The sequence below is a fragment of the Ctenopharyngodon idella genome, chromosome 22 (genome assembly GCF_019924925.1).
Source record: "Ctenopharyngodon idella isolate HZGC_01 chromosome 22, HZGC01, whole genome shotgun sequence".
Taxonomy (NCBI): domain Eukaryota; kingdom Metazoa; phylum Chordata; class Actinopteri; order Cypriniformes; family Xenocyprididae; genus Ctenopharyngodon; species Ctenopharyngodon idella.
The window spans coordinates 19,785,370-19,805,218 of record NC_067241.1 but is presented as its reverse complement, the minus strand read 5'-3'; the positions used below and the strand labels follow the sequence as shown (position 1 = coordinate 19,805,218).

General features: G+C 38.9%; 1 protein-coding gene across 9 annotated transcripts in view; it reads left to right on the top strand.

The window, feature by feature from the left end:
- kif1b (kinesin family member 1B) overlaps positions 1 to 17,964 on the top strand; it is an 85,523-nt gene extending 67,559 nt beyond the window's left edge. For 6 of the 9 annotated variants that reach the window (XM_051879156.1, XM_051879157.1, XM_051879160.1 and 3 more), the window contains 17 exons: positions 840 to 895; positions 4,299 to 4,407; positions 5,100 to 5,166; positions 5,621 to 5,705; positions 5,849 to 5,954; positions 6,457 to 6,483; positions 8,610 to 8,724; positions 8,809 to 8,942; positions 9,387 to 9,448; positions 10,072 to 10,217; positions 10,348 to 10,590; positions 11,856 to 11,927; positions 12,016 to 12,116; positions 12,205 to 12,357; positions 12,533 to 12,725; positions 12,807 to 12,925; positions 15,026 to 17,964. In XM_051879156.1, the coding sequence (XP_051735116.1) occupies positions 840 to 895; positions 4,299 to 4,407; positions 5,100 to 5,166; positions 5,621 to 5,705; positions 5,849 to 5,954; positions 6,457 to 6,483; positions 8,610 to 8,724; positions 8,809 to 8,942; positions 9,387 to 9,448; positions 10,072 to 10,217; positions 10,348 to 10,590; positions 11,856 to 11,927; positions 12,016 to 12,116; positions 12,205 to 12,357; positions 12,533 to 12,725; positions 12,807 to 12,925; positions 15,026 to 15,068 (1,831 nt within the window). In that variant the 3' untranslated portion in view covers positions 15,069 to 17,964. The remainder of the gene's footprint in view (positions 1 to 839; positions 896 to 4,298; positions 4,408 to 5,099; positions 5,167 to 5,620; positions 5,706 to 5,848; positions 5,955 to 6,456; positions 6,484 to 8,609; positions 8,725 to 8,808; positions 8,943 to 9,386; positions 9,449 to 10,071; positions 10,218 to 10,347; positions 10,591 to 11,855; positions 11,928 to 12,015; positions 12,117 to 12,204; positions 12,358 to 12,532; positions 12,726 to 12,806; positions 12,926 to 15,025) is intronic. The other 3 variants (XM_051879161.1, XM_051879165.1, XM_051879158.1) reach the window with 1 other exon arrangement.
- The last annotated feature ends 1,885 nt before the right edge of the window (positions 17,965 to 19,849 follow it).

Genomic DNA, 19,849 nt, shown 5'->3' with positions numbered 1-19,849 from the left:
GAAGTATTCCTGAGCCCATGTTGTGATTTCCGTTACAGTAGCATTCCTGTATGTGATGCAGTGCCGTCTAAGGGCCCGAAGATCATGGGCATCCAGTATGGTTTTCCGGCCTTGACCCTTACGCACAGAGATTGTTCCAGATTCTCTGAATCTTTGGATGATATTATGCACTGTAGATGATGATAACTTCAAACTCTTTGCAATTTTTCTCTGAGAAACTCCTTTCTGATATTGCTCCACTATTTTTCGCCGCAGCATTGGGGGAATTGGTGATCGTCTGCCCATTTTAACTTCTGAGAGACACTGCCACTCTGAGAAGCTCTTTTTACACCCAATCATGTTGCCAATTGACCTAATAAGTTGCAAATTGGTCCTCCAGCTGTTTCTTATATATACATTTAACTTTTCTGGCCTATTATTGCTACCTGTCCTAACTTTTTTGGAATGTGTAGCTCTCATGAAATCCAAAATGAGCCAATATTTGGCATGACATTTCAAAATGTCTCACTTTCAACATTTGATATGTTATCTGTATTCTATTGTGAATAAAATATAAGTTTATGAGATTTGTAAATTATTGCATTCCTTTTTTATTCACAATTTGTACAGTGTCCCAACTTTTTTGGAATCGGGTTTGTATTTGATAAACATTATCTTGTGTTTATCATGAAATTATTCACTGTTTTGAGTGCATTTCAGGGACGTAACCATATTGAGGGTGACTTAATGGATGATTTTTAAAGGAATGAAATTTTAGAATTGTCAAATATCAAATCTTATATAGTTTTTACAGTGCTGTAAGAGTGCATGTCTGATTTAATTTTCTTCTTCTCTTGTAGCCCTTCTCAGCCTTCCAGAAAGTACTACCCCCCACCTATGCCTCTGTCTAAACCAGGTATGATGGCAACTGCTCAAAAATGACATCTTCATGAAGAACATTACATGTTCATTAAGTCAGCCTGAAGGGTCTTAAATTTGCATAAGTAACAATAAAGCAATTCCCTAAATAATCCTCACCCAGAGCATGTATGCTCCTCTATCTCCCCTCTAATTATTAGTGTAATTCATTACAAGATTTATTAAACAAGGAGCTACCTCGGTTCACAATAATGCCGTAATCTCTGGCTCTTTCGTTTGATACTGTTATCTCCTCTCAAAAGGACTCCGGATCCCATTTATGCGGCAAGTCAGTTTGAAAGACGCAGCTGTCAGCCGTTCCTGTCCAGACTGTTGTTTTTTGATAGAGAACAAATCTCCCTTTGCGGCCAAAAATAAAACAAAGGCTGCAGCCTTGAAGTGTCATCCATCCTGACAGCGTATTGATCTTCACCTAGAGCTGTCAGTCTTTTATATTGCAATATGAATCTAGAGGTGCTACAGCTCAGCTGGAGATAATTGGAAAAGCTGTAGTGCTGTTTGTGATTTATAGTTTGTAGATTCAGTGTTTAAAAACCTCCAACAACTGTCATACGTATACAGTCTCATTTAAAGAACTCTTGAGATTGTTTCAAGTCTCCAGGTACCATCCAGGCATTTTTAAAAAATATTCTTATACAGTTGCAAGGTATTTATAAGGATTGGACAAAGCAATGTGAACTGAAATAGGTGATATATATATTTTTTTATTAAGGTGTTTCATCAGCATCTGCCTTTAATACAGCTTCCAACCTTCTTAGAATTGATTTTGAATAGTCACCAGTTAATTTGAAATTAACTATAATATATTTTTATCTTTCTTTAAAATAATTGCCATTAAGTTTGATGCAGAGATATTTAGTATAGTCCCCCTGTGGTGAAAATCAAGTTTTTAATGTTGTTTATATGTCTATGTGGTGTTTTTAAAATGCTTTAAGACTAACCAAGTCAACACCACTGCTGAGTATTTTCTCTTTAAAACTGCAGTGATCTAAAGACAGTCTCAAAAATGTGGTTTGAAATAGCTGGTGTTTCTTCCGTCACAAACTATCTTATAGCCAATCACGTCAACGTGCAGGCAGGCTTTAGCATATCATTAACTATGACCGCTCTGAAGCAGTGGAGTCTCAAGGTTATCCTGGTATATTTTTCTGTTGATATGAAAAAGTGGGTAGATTTAGCAATATAGCGGTTGTATGATGTATATATTACGATGTTATGATGAGCTATATGCCTTTCTCCACTGACGTTCTGAGTTGTTCAAAGCGTTTGTAAGGATACTGTTTGTTAGAAGGCAGCTGTCTGACTCAGAGATGGCGAAAACATGGTTTGTGTAACATTAGCAACACATTATTAGCTGTTTGATAACGTAGTCAAGCAAAAGGCTAATCATATTAATTACCGTTATGTGTCCGATGTTGTAAAGAGCGATACCATTGTGCAGCGTTTACCTCAGTAAGTTGACCGAGTGGATCTCTGAGCTGTGTGAGTGAGTGGAGGCGGGGCTAATTAGCATATTTATGGATCCGCGTATACTAAATGAAACAAGGGTGTAGAGTTACATTTAAGTGCAAGTGTACTTAGGGCGTGTCCGAATCCACTTTTACTAGTTTAACGACAGGAAAAATGGTCAGCGCGCCTGGCGCATGGTCTAACTAGGTTGTCCCTATTTTTTTTAATGAGTGTGTTTTGGACGTAACGTGAAATAAACCAATCAGAGTCTCATCTCCCATTCCCTTTAAAAGCCAGTTGGACTCGTGCCATTGCGGATTCGCTATTTACAAGGCGGAATTTGCAAGCGGAAAAACTGAACGCGTCTATAGTGAGGAAACGGGTCTGGTTAAAGCCCGTGAGCAGACCATCTACGGGACAAGCCGGATTCCACCAAAACATTTCTGTCCTTATGCACACAATAATAATCTTTTACATTGTAATCCTTTTATTTTTAATATTTGGCATGTTTGTGTGCTGCTGCACGTCCCTGTGTGTGTAATAAGCAGAGTGAACGCGCGTTGTGCACCCGCATATAGGTGCATATTACTAACGCGCCCTTTAAATAACAAAACAAATATTGCGCCATTGACTTTAGATGAGTTTTCAGTTGGTCAATGGCGCAGTCGTTTTCAGTGTCCTCAAAATAGCAACGCTACAATGCTCCTGAACACACCTCGTTTTCAGACCAGCTCGCCCGTGGGCATTTGCTATTTAAACAACGTGCCGCAGGATGTGAAAATAATAACTGCGTCGGGCTGAAACTAGCAAAAAAACACTTGCGTCGAACCTGGCGCCGCATTGCGCCGGGTGTATGATAGGGCCCTAAGTGTCCAAATACATGCTGGGCCCCTACAGTTTTTATCCTTTCCATTTCTCACATATAACTTCATCTTTGTCTTTTTTATTTCAATCCACATCCTCACCACTCTCACCTGGGTCGTCCGCCCAGACCATGCACGTAAGATTGAGTTGATCAGGTACCTGATGAGCGGGTACGTGCATGGCCAAGTGTTGGACACACTCTCGGAGCACGCAAACGCACTGGCTTCCACTGCCGTCGCCAGTTTGGAGGAAGGGGTAGATGAGCTGTCCCACTTCCCCTTCCTCCCTATACCCAACAGCCCCGTTCTCAGAGTGCCCAAACACGACGGTTGGTACAGAGCCTCAGAGGCGCATAGTAGTTTAGGTTGATAGTGATTGGCTCTGTGCTGTGCTTTAATGTACTGTGACCTAGTGTAGTCCATCATCCCTACCCAATGACAGAATCCCAGTCGACGTTCTTTTAATATTCCTGATGCCAAAGATGAGCTATAAAAGCTTTTCCTTCAGCTGCTGTGTTTTTAAGTGTCACTCTCCCTTATTTTCCTTCCCTGGTTGATCTAGACTGCAATGACAGCTGCTTCGTGTCTCCTTTTGAAATGGTAGTGCTTGTTAATCATGTTAGGTGTTTTCCATATTCTCAAGATTTTTTTTTTTTTTTTCACAAATGATGAACATCTCACATCAAGTTACACAAGTGTTTTTCTTCCATCTCTGTGCATAAGATTTCCTGCAGCTTTTTCCCAGCGCAATTTCTCCCACCTAAAAAATACAGGCCGCTGCAGGAAATGGAGTGCCGCCCCTTAGTTGCAGTTTTAGGAGCACATCAGCTGTATTGATTTTCCCAATGTAATATAGAGTTTCTTGTGGCCGATTTTCCAAAGTCTACTTAATGACCCTCGTTTAAGCTGATGCTTTGTGTTTTCTCACATTACGTGACTCATGCTCATATTGTTTTTCTGTCATGTTCAGCATTTTTTTAATAGAACTTGGCCTTTTTTAGTAAAAAAATTAGGCTAATTTAAATACATCAGCCATATGGTGCTATTAATATTCCACTTACCTTGCAGTGCCAGCCACCAAACTAAACACCATTACCAAGTCCAACCTGGGTCAGTGTGTGAGCAAGTATGACCTGCTGGCCTGGTTCGAGATCAGTGAACTGGAGCCCACTGGAGAGTAAGTGAACCATATTGACATCAACATACAGGCCCAATATTTCTCAGTCGTCTCCTTAAGCAGCATTTAAAGAGAATTTGTATATTTAACAGGGTTCGTACAAGGTGCTTAAAGTGCTTGAATTGGACTTTTTGAAATTTAAGTCCTGGAAAACCTTTGAAAACAGACATATTTATGAAAAGTGCTTGAATTATTGAAAGACAATATATATGAATATAGTGTTTAATTTTATCGATAAAACAATCTTTTCACACCAAATTAATGCTGCAGCCCGTCTGATATACATAGAGAGCCATTTCGCATGGCTATGAGCGTGATATTGCTCATATAAATATCCAAGTATATGATAGCTTTCATTCATGGGAAAAAATCGGTTTGAATAAGGAAAGCGATATCTTTGTCATAGTATCCTTTCAGTGGTTAAAGTTACCACAGTCATTGCATGTGCTGCACTTTATTTGTACCATTTTTATTTCATTAGTTTATTTTTTATTAATCTATTTACCTTTTTTAGAATTTGAAAGATCTTGTTTGATAAGTGAGATCTCTGATTGTAGTCCTTGAAAACCAAAGAAGTAGTACTTGAAAATCCTGGAATTTCCTTTTACATTATCTGTACAAACCCTGATTTAAAAATGTTGCTCTAGTCTAAAGGCTGTTTGCACATATAAATGATGTGTTGTTTATTGTAGGTATATCCCAGCAGTAGTAGATCACACAGGAGGTCTTCCCTGTCACGGCACATACCTTTTGCACCAGGTATTTATTCTGTCTTTCACTAATAAGAGTATAAATGATGGATAGGAGTGACAATGATTCGTTGTAATTCTCCTTTTGGTGACAGTTTGCTTTAGTTTATATACATAGTTAGTTATTGTACATACAGACAAATATGGAGGAACAATATTGTACTGGAATGATGACACAAAATAGTGCATGTATACATAATATATTGGATAATATTATAGCAATTATGATTACATTTTTACTTCTGTTATCAATGCATTCAATTTTCATAGATGTCTGCATTGCAATGCACTCTGGTCTTGGGTTCTTGTGTCTCTACGTTCTATTAATATTAAATTCTCTCTGCATTTGCAGTCAGGAAATCTGTAGTTTAGCCTAAGGATCATGTTCACTGTCCTTAGCCAAGGGCATATAAATGATTCAAACTGAGATTGCTTTTAGTAACCTGTGTTGCTTGTGTTTTCAGGGCATCCAACGTAGAATAACAGTCACTCTGATCCACGAGAAGGGCAGTGAGCTGCACTGGAAGGACGTCAGAGAGCTGGTTGTTGGTCAGTACAAATTGTGTTCTGAAATCTTAAATAGAACATCTAATTGCTATTACGGAATGCTGTATTGACCGTAAAACATCAGCTTTATAAAGTATATTGTAAAGGCTACAGCCATCTGACTTTGATTGTTGTGTCTGTTGTAGGTCGAATCAGGAATAAACCAGAAGTGGATGATTCAGCTGCAGACGCAGTCCTGTCTCTCAACATCATCTCAGCTAAAAACTTGAAATCTTCCCACAACTCCAGCAGGTATGTTGTGTTCGCTCTCTTCATTCGACAACCTAAGCGGCCTATTAAATTAAGTAAAGGGCCTATTAAATTAAGTATTGAGTTCAATTTATCTGTCTGCAGTCAGTGGCAGGTCTGCAAATGCTCTACTCACCTAATGCAAATGAATCTACCTAACTGCTTAGAATTCAGGAGAGCATGTTGAACATGAGTCACCGCTGCCGTCAGTGAGAGGGAAAAATCCTGCAGGGATCAAGAGAGCCATCTAGTGGACCAAAAGAAAAACAGCAGTTTAAACCAATAATCAATACAGCTGAAAATGTGCATGTTGTGTTCTTTTAATGATGCCAGTTTGCTTTATTCTCTCTTTTGCTCATTTATTTCCTTTGCCTGTTTAATCTGAATGTTGCTTTTTGTCTTATGATTTGTAAAAATTTCTGTTGCCTGACTGTTTCTGCTTGTTTTGTCTCTCTTTTTGTTCTCGTCCTTTTCCTGCTGCGGTTGGACTCTTGGTTTTGCTCAGCCTTTGTATTGATAGCGATATTGCTAGGTATCAGAACCACCTGATCATAAAGCATTTTTACCATCAAAGTGCTTTATGAGACGTTTGTGATCTGTAGGCGTAACAGTAGCAGACCTATGTGCTGCATCTGTGTCAGTGTTTTTCTGCTTCTCTCTTAACTCATTCTACATAATAGTATGAATTAAGGTGAAGTATTACTGCAGAAAGTAATCAATGTGCTATATTTAAATGCAAAATCTAAATTTTATTTTATTGGGCCTGGCCATTTAAACTTTTGAAATGTGGAAATTAGGCATCACATTATTACATGTAAAAAAAAAATTGCATATTAAGACTCCACATTTGTTTAAATATAATCAACAACAGACCAAAACGCAAACCCTTTTCTTTTATGTAATAATGTTTGTTTTTATGTGTATGTAAATGAACATACATTTTCCCCTTTTTTTTAAAGATAAAATGGACTATGAAATTGGCAGAATTAATATATAATATGATATGAGATGTATTATGTTTTCTATGTCACTCTAAGACAATAAACCTTTATTTAATAAAATGTATAGTATATTTATAATATAAAATGGTTTTTTTTTTTTTTAAACGTTTTTAAAAAGTCATTGCTTTTGCATGTAGTATCTCACCTTAAATCTATTAAGTAGATGAGCTTTTGCAACCACATGTCTTTAACAAAAAAAAGCAAAGCTCCTGAATGAATGTAGATCTAACATTTCATTTGATTATACTCTACATTCACTGTGTTATTACATTTGGCTTGTTAGCAGCTGAAATCTGAAATAATGAGTCTAGATACATACGCAGACAAGCCTTTGTGAATCTATTTAAACAGTGAAATAAGGAGGAGAAAGGGAGAGGAGGGTGTGGAGAAAGAGATACAAGAAAATATGAGGATGAGTCACCTGCGAGAATCTCTTTCTCTGTCTCCATGTGTCCGTTCATATGAATCGTCATAGTCTTCACATCGCTGTAGCTCTGAGTCACACACACTGCTTCCTCACAGTCCGCTTCAAGCTCACGCCAGATCACTAATAATGTAGCACCTGTCAACACTCTTGTGTTGTGTTGATCACTGTGACTTGAACACATCAACAAACTATTTAGGCACAGAGATCTCCCAGCAGCGCGTGATACGGTTGTCATTGCACCTTGTGTTTTTCACAGTGAGGTTGTCTGTCCATTAGCACCATCTGTTAGCTGAACGTTTGCAGGCAGCATAGCTAATATATTTATTGTAGAAGCCTGACGCTTCACTGTCATATGTGCAGCTAAAAGTCAACATGAAATAAAAAATGTAACCTATTTACTTAATTTTTACTTTTAATACATATTTTTGGCCTTATTAGGAATAATTCATCGGTGCATGTTAAATAAAAAGAGAAAAATGTTTGTTTTGACAATTGTTCAGGTATGATATTGTTCAAAAGTTTGGGGTCAGTAAGATTTTTTTTTTAATGTTTTTGAAAGAAGTCTCTTCTGCTCTCACCAAGACTGCATTTACTGATCAAAAATACAGTAATTGTGAAATATTATTATAATTTAAAATAACTTTTCTATCGTAATATATTTTAAAATGTAATTTATTCCTGTGATGATAAAGCCAGTCTTCAGTGTCACATGATCCTTCAGAAATCATTCTAATATGCTGATTTGGTGCTCAAGAAACATTTCTTATTGTCATCAGTGTTGAAAACAGCTGATTAATTTACATTTTTTTCCCCATGATTCTTTAATGAATAGAAAGATCAGCATAATTACCTAAAAAAAACTGTCACTTTTGATTATTTTAATGCATCCTTGCTGAATAAAAGCATCAGTTTCTATAATAAAATAAATACTGGCCTCAAACTTTTTGAATGGTAGTGTAAATGTAATAACTTTTAACGATCCAGTCAATTCCCAATAGATAAATCCTTCTCTACATTTCTATGTTTATTGTATATTCTGTTTCACTCAGAAATGTCTTATTGCAGAAGTAAAATAGGTTGTGAATGTCATTTCATGTTGTCTTTAAGCACATCCACACTCAAACACGTGCTCAAAAAATAGTGTGCAGCATAACTAATCACTTAACACCAGTAAATATCCTTCCATATCATTTCTATATCCTAAAATCGAATGTATTTCTCCATTCTCAGGACATTTTACCGGTTCGAGGCTGTCTGGGACAGTTCCCTGCACAACTCTCTCCTGCTGAACCGTGTCACTCCCTATGGAGAGAAGATTTACATGACCCTGTCAGCCTATCTGGAGGTCAGCCATGTCTCTTTTTAAATGACTGGTTCTTTAGAGGTAGGTTTTACAGCACTGACGTGTGTGCTAACCTCTCCCCTGCAGCTTGATCACTGCATCCAGCCTGCCATCATTACCAAGGACATCTGCATGGTCTTCTACTCCAGAGATGCGAAGATCTCTCCTCCACGCTCCCTGAGGAACCTGTTCGGCAGTGGTTACTCCAAAACCCCTGACTGGTAGGTAAAAGAGAGAGAGAGAGAGAGTTTATTTTATTTCTTTTACCACAGAAAAGCTCAAATGTGTCTGATGGTTAGTTGACTTTTTGAAATTTGACTTTTTGAAATTTTTAGCAAATCTTGTCAAATTTGACCTCATTTCTGAAAGACTACATGGAATATTAATACATTTAAATTCATTTCTTTCATGTAGGACTGTTTAAAATTAAGTAAATATGATTGGGAATTTTTAAAATTAAATGATGACAGGACAACACTCCCTTACACATTCATATAAATGTTAAGCAGAAATCGTGATACTGATCAAAGAAAATGTTGATGGACATCTTAAGCTTCAAAACTATCATTAAAGTCTTGAAATCAGTGTCCTCTCCACATGCACATGAATTTGCTTTGCTTTTAGAAACTCTGCTAACACTGTTTTCTGATGTGTTTCCATTACAGTAATAAAGTGACTGGAATCTATGAGCTTAGCTTGTGCAAAATATCCGACACAGGAAGCCCAGGTAAGATTTTTTTAAAAATACTAACATTTTTTAAGGATGCATTAAATTGATCAAAAGTGACAAGAAAGACATTTATAATTTTACAAAAGAGAAATGCAGTTCTTTTGAACCTTTATAAAAGAATCCTGGAAAAAATGTATCACAGTTTCCACAAAAATATTAAGCAGCATACGGTTTTCAATATTGATAATGATAAGAAATGTTTTTTGAGCACCAAATCAGCATATTAGAATGATTTCTGAAGGATCATGTAACACTGAAGACTGGAGTAATGAGTAATTTACCATCACCGGAATAAATTACGGTTAAATGGTTATTTTTAGCTGTAATAATATTTCACTGTTTTTACTGTATTTTTGATCATATAAATGCAGCCTTGGTGAGCAGAAAAGAGTTTTTCAAAAACATTATAAAAATCTAACCGACCCCACATTTTTTTAATGATATTGTAAATTGTTTATAAATAATCTTCATAAAATATATATTACAAATAATTAATAAATATATGTATTATTTCAGCTTTCAGCAAAAAGATTTTCCTGTTTAGCTTGTGTCATGTTAACAATTCTTCATATTGATATAATAGGCCTGCTATATTAATCAATTTCATTGTTCATTTTCAGGTATGCAGCGGCGGAGACGGAAGGTTCTGGATACATCTGTGGCGTATGTGCGTGGAGAGGAAAACCTGGCAGGCTGGAGACCCAGAGGAGACAGTCTGATCCTGGAGCACCAGTGGGAGCTGGAGAAACTCGAGCAGTTGCATGAGGTGAGACTAGAAGGCGAAAGATCACGATTGAGCACTGCCACACTCTTTGCTGCCTGTGTTCGTCTGTATAAGAATATCCCACAGGCAGTTGTGATCTCCAGACCCTGATGTCCATTTCTATCTTTGTCAGGTGGAGAAGACGCGTCACCTGCTGCTGCTCCGTGAGAAACTGGGTGAGACGCCTCCTCCTAAATCCATGAGCGACTCTCTGTCTCCCAGTCTGAGCAGCGGCACCCTCAGCACCTCCACCAGCATCTCCTCCCAGATCTCCTCCACTACCTATGAGAGCGCCATCACGCCCAGTGAGAGCAGCGGATACGACTCTACAGACATCGAGAGCTTGGTAGACCGCGAGAAGGAGCTGGCCACTAAGGTAAAAGACCCTACAAGTATTACTTTAAAGGGATAGTTCACCCAAAAATGAAAATTATCCCATGATTTACTCACCTTTAAGCCATCCTAGGTGTATATGACTATCTTCTTTCAGACGAACACAATCAGAGCTCTTCCAAGCTCTATAATGGTAGTGAATAGGCCTAAACGTGCTCGAAAACTCATGAAACTTTGCACATGCATCAGAAGTGGTGAAAATTTACATCTGATATGGGTTTCAGAATTAGGTGTGGCAAAATGGCTCAATAGCGCCACCTACAAAATTTCAATTAAGCACCCTTCGCGCTACGTTTCACATACAGGTATTAAATTCGGTAGACAGATGTAACAGCCCAATATCTACAAAAAAATCCCTGGGTGCAAAATCTGAAAACCAACAGGAAGTGAGATATTTTGAATTTTCTCTGCAAATTTTGCAGTTTTTGCCATTTTTTTTGCCATCAGGAAGCTGTTGTACTCAGGCATACAATGTCCGATCTGCCTTCAAACTTCACATGTGTGATAAGAGTCCTGGCCTAAAGACATCTATATGCCAATATTCAGTCATAGCGCCACCTGCTGGCAACAGGAAATGACATGCTTTACATTGTAATTAACTCCCAGAAACACATTTGTATATGCCACGAAGTACCAAACATACTAGAAACACGTTAAATCATGAAACACTTGGCTAAGAGCTAATGGAAGTTGTTGTTGTACAGTGTCCGATCTGCTCCGAACTTCACATGTTTGATAACAGTCCTGGCCTGAAGACATCTACATGGCAATATTCAGTTACAGTCAAAGCGCCACCTGTTGGCATCAGGAAGTGTGGCATTTTGAAATGACTTTGCCATAATTCTCCTGTATTTACTCGATTACATGCATGTCGCCCACTGTTCGCTGTTTTCCTAAGGCTACCGGGTGGTGGTGAGCCCATGTCCGACGGCCCTTTCATCGCTGCCTGCAGCTTTAATTCTTCTTGTTATCAGTGTTGAGAACAGTTGTGCTGCTTAATATTTTTGTGTGAACCGTGGTATGTTTATTTTTCAGGATTCTATTCTTTGAATAGAAAGTTCAAAAGAACAGCATTTATTTGAAATAGAAATCTTTTGTAACATAATTATTCTTATTATTTAAGGCATTCTTGCTAAATAAAAGTATTCATTTATTAAAAAACATTCTCACTGAGAACATTTAAATGGAAGTGTATATTGGATGTCTATTAGAAGGAATGTGTATTTATGTCTTTCGATTCATTTGCAGTGCCTCCGTCTCCTGACGCACACTTTCAACAGCGAATACAACCAGATGTGCAACAGCATCAGTGACTGCAAGGTAACCTGGACTTAAACAATGAAAAACAACCAGTTTTGTATGAACTGGAACATATCAGATTGAATGAAGTGTTATCTGTCTCTTTCAGTTGTCAGATATCTCTCCTATGGGCCGTGATCCATCCGTCACTAGTTTCAGCAGTGCTACTCTCACGCCCTCCTCCACCTGCCCCTCTCTGTCAGACTCTCGGTACAGTTCAGATATTAAAGCACAAACGATAAGTTCCAAATACAGTCTTCTAAAAGTGAAGTATCCTAAAAACATCTGTCTTGTCCAGGACCCCTGAGGCTAACTCTCGTGCCACCAGCCCCACATGCTCAGACTATGAGAACTTCCCCATGGTGCCCATTCTGGAAACGTCCTACCTGGCCCGCGCCGGCAAACATGAGTTCCTCAACCTCGTGCCTGATATTGAGGAAATGAGACCTGGGTGAGAGTTTTGACATACCTGACACGTTTATTTTTGTGTTTAGTCCACTCTCACAAGGATCAAGATGAATTTGTACACTTAAATCATTCAGGCCATGTTATGTTTCCTCAAGTGAGGCAGCAGAGATGTTGTAAAGAAATATGCTGGTCTGACTTGCCCTTCTGTGTTCACTAAGGTCTGTGGTATCAAAGAAAGGATTCCTCAGTTTCATGGAGCCCCGCTCCAACTCTTGGGTGAAGCACTTTGTGGTGGTACGTCGGCCATACGTGTTCATCTACAACAATGACAAGGACCCGGTAGAGAGAGGAGTGCTGAATTTATCCACTGCCCAGGTGGAGTACAGCGAAGACCAGCAGGCCATGCTCAAGGTAAAGCCTCATTCACTATTTGGAAACCAACTGTTATTATGTCATCTGAATGCTTAATTATTGTTTTTTGATGGCTTGCAGACACCCAATACATTCGCCGTGTGCACCAAGCACAGAGGGATCCTCCTCCAGGCCAACAATGACAAAGACATGAATGACTGGCTGTACGCCTTTAATCCACTCCTAGCAGGAACGATAAGGTACACATCCCAACCTTTGCCAGGAAGGTTTTGTACACTATTTTTTGTACGAATACCTATAGTTAACCCAGTCTAGTGTGGCCCTATTTACACCTGGTATTAAGATGCGTTTTGGAAGTAGACGAAGGAGACGCATACCAGTTTATCTCGTTTGTCCACTTTCGACCACTTCTGTCCTGATTTCTTCAAGGGGAGGGACTATGGGCGGGAAATGTATGGGTTTTTCCAGATCTTTCGATCTAATGGATGAAAATAGGTGGTCTTTGGTGGCTGTTCGAATGCATTCAACCACATGAGCGTCTACACTATGAAAGCAATCCAGTCGAATGTGTTTTTGGCCCATGCGTTTTGGTTGATCAGATCACAAGTAGACGAGAAGACACATACCTTTTTACACCTGGTATTTTAGTCCACTTTCAACCACTTCTGTCCTGATTTCTTTGAAGGGAGGGTCTATGGCCGGGTAAATGTATGGGTTTTTTCAGATCTTTCGATCTAATGGATGAAATAAGCTCACTCAATGTATATAAACGTGACCGAAGGCGACGGAAAAACATACGGAGGGCAGCAGCTTTCATTTCTGCTCTGACATCCACAAGACCACACAGAACACGTGTTAGAAATCAGGAATGGTCAGAGAACATTGTGCTTGGTACATTTTTTTTGTCTTCAAACCAAACTTCGCTCTTCAGCCGACAAAGTTTAAATAATCCCGTCTGGCTAGCGCACTTCCCATAATGTTTACGTGTTAGGTCAGTAGGCGGTCTTTTGTGGTTGTTCAAACGTGTTTGGCCACATGAGCGTCTATACCAGGGCTCTATAAGTAGTTTCATTCGAGGGCCGGATTATCAAATCAAAAAGTTGAGGTGGGCCCAGGGGGGTCTTATTGGTAAAAATTATTTGATCAATTATTAGGCTTAAATGAAAATATTTTCACAGTGAAACTTGGTAACCACAGGTAAAACCATACATGGCTACTCACTACCACTGTCAAATGATATTATATTATGATATGTTATACAGGCCTATAAAAAACGCCTATATACTAGACCTTAACAAAGACATGAATTATATATTCCCCTACCCACCTAATAAATATATTGCAATATAAATGGCTATAACATAGTTTTCAATATAAATATTCCACATTTCCACAAACCATGGTAAATTACTACAGTGCATTCATGGTAAATGTTTGTAAGGGTGGTGATTTTGGGATTTAAAAGTCTTCTATCTTCATTCATGGCACGTTTCTCCTGTTTTCCTCATCAGTCTTGTTGGGAATGTTGAGGCTGTTTCATCCGATTTAAAACTAGTTTAATCATTGAGTGATTTGTAGTTTGTAAAGGAGAGGTGTGTGTCGAATTGAAACGCTTCTCACTAGATGTCGCAACGGTGTTTAATAATGGTATCCAGGAATAAACGCAGCTCCTTTAAGCTTTCGTTCCGTTATCCACTGGGCTGTGCTGCGTAGCTCAAAGTAAACTAGTGAAACACATGAAAACAGCGCTATTTGTTCTGCATTTGTTGTTACTGACCGAGAAACAGCTTCAGATGATTCAGTGACAGAGCGGTCAGAACAAATCCAAATAGTTTCAGATCGTTATGCAAGCGCGTTTGGCCAATTCACGGAAAAGAAAGAATCGAGACAAAAGAATAATTAATACAAGAATGAAAGGTATCGCTGGTTCAGTGGACAGAAATACGAAACACACATAATAACTGCTGAAATATTCGCACGGAAAACGTTTCTCAGGTCAGTCGGAGGAGCATGCATGGTACGAACAGTGCGTAGATAACCGTACAGCTGCAGGCGCCACTGCGGCCACGTATCTAACCAAATTTAGACGCACCGCCAGGAAAAGAGGAGGAGGGAGGTTGGGTTGCCACGAGCCGGATGAAGAGGATTGGCGGGCCGGATTTGGCCCATGGGCCGCCAGTTGACGAGCCCTGGTCTATACTATGAAAGCAATCTGGTCAACTGCGTTTTCGACTACCTCTGGAAATGTGGTCAAAAGTGGACAAGCTCAAAACCTTTTACACCCCATTTACACCTGTATTTAGCATCGTCCACCTGACTCTATCCATGTTCTCTTACAGGTCAAAGCTGGCGAGGAGACGGTCCGGCCTGATGAAGAACTGAACGAGCGCACACGCACATGCTCTTTTCTCTCTGTCTACCTTTACAACGTACCAAGTGTGTTAACACTTCTAAATCTTTGTGGTTCTTGACAGTTTCTCTTGTATGTAGACCTGTGGCTCTGTTCTCCTCTCCAGCAAATGAACTTTGAGTTCCTGAACACCAACTCTCTCCTCTCCCCCCCTCTCTATTGTGTTATTGATTGGATTTATTCTGTCTTCAGTTTTTGTTCTTTGTCATAACTGAACCTCCTTCAAGTAGCATGTTGTAATAGTCTATTTGTGTGTGCACGAATCTTCAGAGCAGGTTCTGCTTTCTCTTGAGTTACTCTCGTCTGTGAAGATCATTCTTACAGTGTTGTCTGCCAGGAACATCTTACCCATGTGGCAAGAGCCACAACCCTCAGGAGAAAGTTGGCTTGCTTTAAAAAAAACAACAAGGCATTGAATAAAAAAGAAACATTATTAATAATAATAAAAATATAATGTTATAATATATTATGTTATAATATATTATAATATAAAATATTACATATTTAATTAATGATCAACTTTCTCTGATAGAAGATAGACAAAACAAATAGCTTTGCTCAAGATATCGCTGAAAAAAAAAGAAGAAGATTTTTAGATGGACCAACGCACTTCTTGAAGATGCTTAATTTTCTAAACGAAAATTGACCCCTAAACTGAATGTTACTGCAGTATTGGCTTAATGGGTTTGCTGAATCAAAGCAAGCCATGATAGTCGGGATGTTGACCATGTACATACAGCCGTTTACTCGCCCAGCCTGTCGTAATGTATTTGCTTGACATTAATTCCACATATCAAGGACGTAAAACATACCATTAACAAAGTACTGTATGTAACCATAAGACATATAATACCAAGGAAAGATGGTGATGATCTCTCACATATCACTCTTTCGGTAGCCTACAGGAGTATTCTGCTCGATTTAAACAATTTCCTCAGTAGATTAGGCTAAAAAAATGGTGCAAAAGAATTACCTTAGACACAGAACACCTGACCGAATGAATCCACATGTACATAACGTTCAGGATTACTGTGCATAACGCTATTCATGGGTTTCTGTCCTTACTGTATTACTAAAACACCATTTTCGGGGCTGTTTTAGCAAGAAAGATCTGATGGTTTTGCCTCTTCTGAAGACCAAACGCTTGAGTGAGATACTGATTTAAATGGTTACGGTTTTGAAATGATGGATTCAATTATTTTTCGCTGTTTCAAGAGAAATCTCAAGTCAGCAGGATCGTTAAACCAGGCTTTTTTCTTCTTGAGAATTAAGCATCACTTTTTAATATTATTGAACATTTACCATGTATCTCTACTGATTATCTTAACTTATTTTTATTAACATGTGATCAGTGTTTTACATTATACAACGAAAGGCAAGAAAGGCACTTTTCCTCATTTTTAGTCAGCCGTTCTCATTTACTTAGACCGAAGTTTGACACTAAAACAGTTTCATCACTGTCAGTAGAAATGGGCCATTTATGCAGTTCACTGCAGTGCAGTGTGCAGTTGCAGTGCGAGAAAAGGGATGGTTTGCGTTCTGCTTTTTTATTTTTTGTTTTGAAAATCTTTGCTCTGTATGTTTGAAGACTTGCAGTCGAAGCACAAGTGCTGAAGTTAGCAGTGATTCAGCTTGATGGAAGTTTCAGACAACATAACAGTCCTCTGGTCAGACAACCAGCAGGACTCATTGTCACAGGAAGGTTGATCACTGTCATTCCTTATGAAGTCAATATTCTTGCTGCTTTAGCGCATTTTCACAGGAAACACATGAAAATGGCTCGGAAAGTCGAGTCCTTGGGTCAGCCAGCCTGTAGGCCTCATCTGAGCTGTTGGATTGTTACAGCATCTGTGAAAATGTTCAAATTGAATATTCAGATCTGGCATATAGAGTGCGTAATGAGCACTGAAGGATAGCTTTGATATAATTACATGAGTTGATGTTATGAATATTTGCCAGGGCAAAGGTTTTTGACTTTTTTTATTTACCATCTTTGTTGAGTGGCTTGGTTGACTAATGTGATATTCATAATGAATTTCATTAACTGTATTTATTGTTTTGCAATGTATATATTAGTTTGCAGCTCTTTGCACATAATGTGTTTATACAACTAACAACAGAACAAATAAAGCTTGAACTATGTTTTTGTTGTTTTCTCAAATGGAAACCAAAATGGTTTTAGGTTGTGGTGTTTTACTCATTGAAGTGGACTTTGAATGTACCTTGGGTTTCACTAAAAATGCATGAATTATTGATGAAAGAAGAAAAATATCTTTAATTAGGGACTGACATGTTGCTGTGCTTATTATAGGAGTTTGACCGTGTTACAAGGGCACTTTTTCACATTTAGTTTAGATATGGAGGGCAGAGTTATGATGAGGCCTGTTCATTTTCATTTCTAACATCAGGGAATATATTTTCTAGAAATACGACGACATGTTTTGCTTTTCCTGATGCATTCACCTCTTTGTTTTTGTGCTCACTCATGCATTTTTCCCATGCTGCCTTTGAAGCAACACTGGCTTTACTGTATCACCCCTATCAGAGGCCTAATGTTTCCAGATGAACATCATTCCCTCTCATTGTGATGAAACAACAGAAAACAGTTCAGCCGTGGCATTAACACTGTACATTATTTGTCAGATTGGCTTCATTTTCATACTTATTTTGTAAATATTTCATGTTGTATGGAACTTGGATTAAAATGTAAATATGTCTCCTGTATTTGTAATAATTATAATCCATTCGCTGTATAGCCTAGACGTGTAATGCATATATCTTAATTCTGTGTATGGTAATCTTGCACCATTGACCTGTTTAGTGAATGAGGTAAAAAATAAAATTACAACCAGTGCATTAGACAAAGAATGGATCTTGTTTTGTGTCTATCTTTCCACAATACTTGCATTAAATATTTAGTTTTTATATTGTCTGCATTAGCGTAGTGTCTTTCAAAGGCCATTATTTAAAGTCACATTTCTCATGTATTTCTACAGTATCTCACAGAAGTGAGTACACCCCTCACATTTTTGTAAATATTTTATTATATCTTTTCATGTGACAACACTGAAGAAATGACACTTTGCTACAATGTAAAGTAGTGAGTGTACAGCTTGTATAACAGTGTAAATTTGCTGTCCCCTCAAAATAACTCAACACACAGCCATTAATGTCTAAACCGCTGGCCACAAAAGTGAGTACACCCCTAAGTGAAATTGTCCAAATTGGGCCCAAAGTGTCAATATTTTGTGTGGTCACCATTATTTTCCAGCACTGCCTTAACCCTCTTGGGCATGGAGTTCACCAGAGCTTCACAGGTTGCCACTGGAGTCCTCTTCCACTCCTCCATGACGACATCACGGAGCTGGTGGATGTTAGAGACCTTGCGCTCCTCCACCTTCCGTTTGAGGATGCCCCACAGATGCTCAATAGGGTTTAGGTACCGTCCGCTTCTTTAGCAAGTCAGTGGTGGTCTTGGAGGTGTGTTTGGGGTCGTTATCATGTTGGAATACTGCTCTGCGGCCCAGTCTCCGAAGGGAGGGGATGATGCTCTGCTCATTCATGGTTCCCTCAATGAACTGTAGCTCCCCAGCACTCATGCAGCCCCAGACCATGACACTCCCACCACCATGCTTGACTGTAGGCAAGACACACTTGTCTTTGTACTCCTCACCTGGTTGCCGCCACACACGCTTGACACCATCTGAACCAAATAAGTTTCTCTTGGTCTCATCAGACCACAGGACATGGTTCCAGTAATCCATGTCCTTAGTCTGCTTGTCTTCAGCAAACTGTTTGCAGGCTTTCTTGTGCATCATCTTTAGAAGAGGCTTCCTTCTGGGACGACAGCCATGCAGACCAATTAGATGCAGTGTGCGGCGTATGGTCTGAGCACTGACAGGCTGACCCCCCACCCCTTCAACCTCTGCAGCAATGCTGGCAGCACTCATACGTCTATTTCCCAAACACAACCTCTGGATATGACGCTGAGCACGTGCACTCAACTTCTTTGGTCGACCATGGCGAGGCCTGTTCTGAGTGGAACCTGTCCTGTTAAACCGCTGTATGGTCTTGGCCACCGTGCTGCAGCTCAGTTTCAGGGTCTTGGCAATCTTCTTATAGCCTACACCATCTTTATGTAGAGCAACAATTATTTTTTTCAGATCCTCAGAGAGTTCTTTGCCATGAGGTGCCATGTTGAACTTCCAGTGACCAGTATGAGAGAGTGAGAGCGATAACACCAAATTTAACACACCTGCTCCCCATTCACACCTGAGACCTTGTAGCACTAACGAGTCACATGACACCAGAGAGAGAAAATGGCTAATTGGGCCCAATTTGGACATTTTCACTTAGGGGTGTACTCACTTTTGTGGCCAGCGGTTTAGACATTAATGGCTGTGTGTTGAGTTATTTTGAGGGGACAGCAAATTTACACTGTTATACAAGCTGTACACTCACTACTTTACATTGTAGCAAAGTGTCATTTCTTCAGTGTTGTCACATGAAAAGATAGAATAAAATATTTACAAAAATGTGAGGGGTGTACTCACTTCTGTGAGATACTGTACTTCTTAAATAGAAATTGCTGGTCAGATGGGCTATTTTGTCTTAATGTGCAAAAAAGCTTGATTTATTAAACTGATAAAAGCATCTAACAAATAACCAATGAGTTGAGCACATCAAAACAAATAATGTGAAGTCAGATTGTATCGTACATACTATTTTTTTAAATATTTTTCTTAAAATTAAA